Source organism: Puntigrus tetrazona, chromosome 17 (assembly GCF_018831695.1).
Source record: "Puntigrus tetrazona isolate hp1 chromosome 17, ASM1883169v1, whole genome shotgun sequence".
Classification (NCBI taxonomy): Eukaryota; Metazoa; Chordata; class Actinopteri; order Cypriniformes; family Cyprinidae; genus Puntigrus; species Puntigrus tetrazona.
The window spans coordinates 211,086-213,006 of NC_056715.1; the positions used below are offsets into that span (position 1 = coordinate 211,086).

Genomic DNA, 1,921 nt, shown 5'->3' on the forward strand with positions numbered 1-1,921 from the left:
AAAAAAAAAAAAAAAAAAGGTTAATAAATTGTTTAAAGTCTGAATAATAATATATCTGAATAATAACAAAAAAAAATTATTTCCTAAAATAAAATGAAATAAAATGAAATGAAATGAAATAAAATAAACACTTACTTTGGGGCCTTGCAAACCACGATGACCCTAAAACACAAATAATACCCGTTATAATCTTTGAATGATGTTATGATATCACTCTTAAAAGTCAAGATCTTGCAGATAAATGGAGAAAAAAGAAGGGAAGGTTTGTGTCAGTTTATGTTATTAAATGCATATTTAAAATGTGCCTCACCATGTATCCAGGCGGTCCCGGTGGACCTGGAGGCCCTGGTGGTCCAGGCTGTGAAATCATCTGAACCTGTAGACAGTCATAAAACCACAGCTGAAGATCAACTGTATTCTTAATACTGGAATATTAATAAATCAAAAAAATGTGGGTGCAATTGTACTGACCAGATTGTCTTCTAGTATAGAATCTCCCTTCTCTCCTTTCTGCCCATCCATCCCCTATAACAGATTTGATTCATATTATAAATGATAATATGACAAAATATAAATAAGATTTAGACAATTTATGAATCTGAATACTCACAGAGGGACCCGACAGGCCCATTTCTCCTTTCTCCCCTCTCTCTCCAGGTTCACCAGGCTCTCCAGTGTCTCCCTTTTCACCCTGATGATCAAATCAATTCAAATATTGAATAGCAACTCATCTGCATGCATCTATTTATGTATATAATACAAAAAACAACAACTGATATTCTTCTAAAGAAGTTGCAAAGGTTATCACCTTTTCGCCATCAACCCCAGCAGGGCCAGGCAAGCCCAGTTCACCCTGTCAGGATGAATGAAACACACACAAGTTTTTTCCTGATACTATTAATTAGATCAGTTAGTTCTAGCATAAACCTTATATACAACGATAATGGAAACAACACACTAACTGAGCCACTCGTTTGGATTTCGATATTCACCTTTGAACCTTCTTTTCCGGGTGGTCCCGGGGGTCCAGGAGGGCCAGGTGGTCCCTGTTGGTTAAGTAAGCGGAACAGACTGAATTAAAGCTTATAAAATGGTCTTTTTGCAAAACCTCTTTGCATTCTGAGAACCACAAGCCTCTGATAGACCTCATTTTACGACTGCTATAAAACAGGAAATGTTGTTCCAATATAATTCTTCATGTGAAATCTTGTGGAGTATGAAAACAACATCCTGAATGATACTTCACAATGTTGATGGCATTCTTTGAAGGAAGTATTGCTGTTCTTTAGACTGATACAAACCATAATTGCGCCTGACATTTCTGCGTTTCCTCGTCACCATATTCAGTGTCACGCTTTGTGGTTCGATAAACATTTCAGACTGATTATTCAGTTGATAGAGATGACCACAAAGCCTCGCAAATGTCCAAAATGATAAAATTCCTAATTTTTCCTGCTATTTCCCAATTGCAATGTGACAAAACACAGAATTTCAAAGAATGGCATCGGCTAGAACATGCAAACAGACATTATAAATGTAACCACAAGGAGCATTCATTAAACAACCCAAATCCACATTCTCAGTACAAGAACAACAACATTCGCAACTAACTGCATCTAGTTTCGTAAGATATGTCTTGGTACTTCACACAAAGCCTACGTGTTTCAAAGCATACTTATTTTTAATTACTTTTTACATTTCATAGTTTGCTTCGCACCATTACAACATGATGTTGGATGTATGCCACCGGCTTAGTTTATAATATTTAGACTGAAAATTAATCTCAAATTATTTATTTCGGATTAGCAACATATGCTGAAACAATAATGAATTGTTTTTAATTCACAAGCACACACCGTGAGTATTTGTTAAGTATAATTAAGCCACACATTCAACTAAAATAACCAAAAACGGCAACTCA

The 1,921-nt window shown here is 35.7% G+C and overlaps 1 protein-coding gene across 1 annotated transcript in view; it reads right to left on the reverse strand.

Moving 5' to 3' along the window:
• Positions 1–1,921, reverse strand: part of LOC122361963 (collagen alpha-1(XXIII) chain-like) — an 11,446-nt gene that overhangs the window by 1,504 nt on the left and 8,021 nt on the right. Inside the window, exons 4-9 of the mRNA XM_043263203.1 lie at positions 993–1,046; positions 809–853; positions 611–691; positions 472–525; positions 311–376; positions 136–162 (exon numbers count right to left, since the gene is read on the reverse strand). Of these exons, the coding sequence (XP_043119138.1) occupies positions 136–162; positions 311–376; positions 472–525; positions 611–691; positions 809–853; positions 993–1,046 (327 nt within the window). The remainder of the gene's footprint in view (positions 1–135; positions 163–310; positions 377–471; positions 526–610; positions 692–808; positions 854–992; positions 1,047–1,921) is intronic.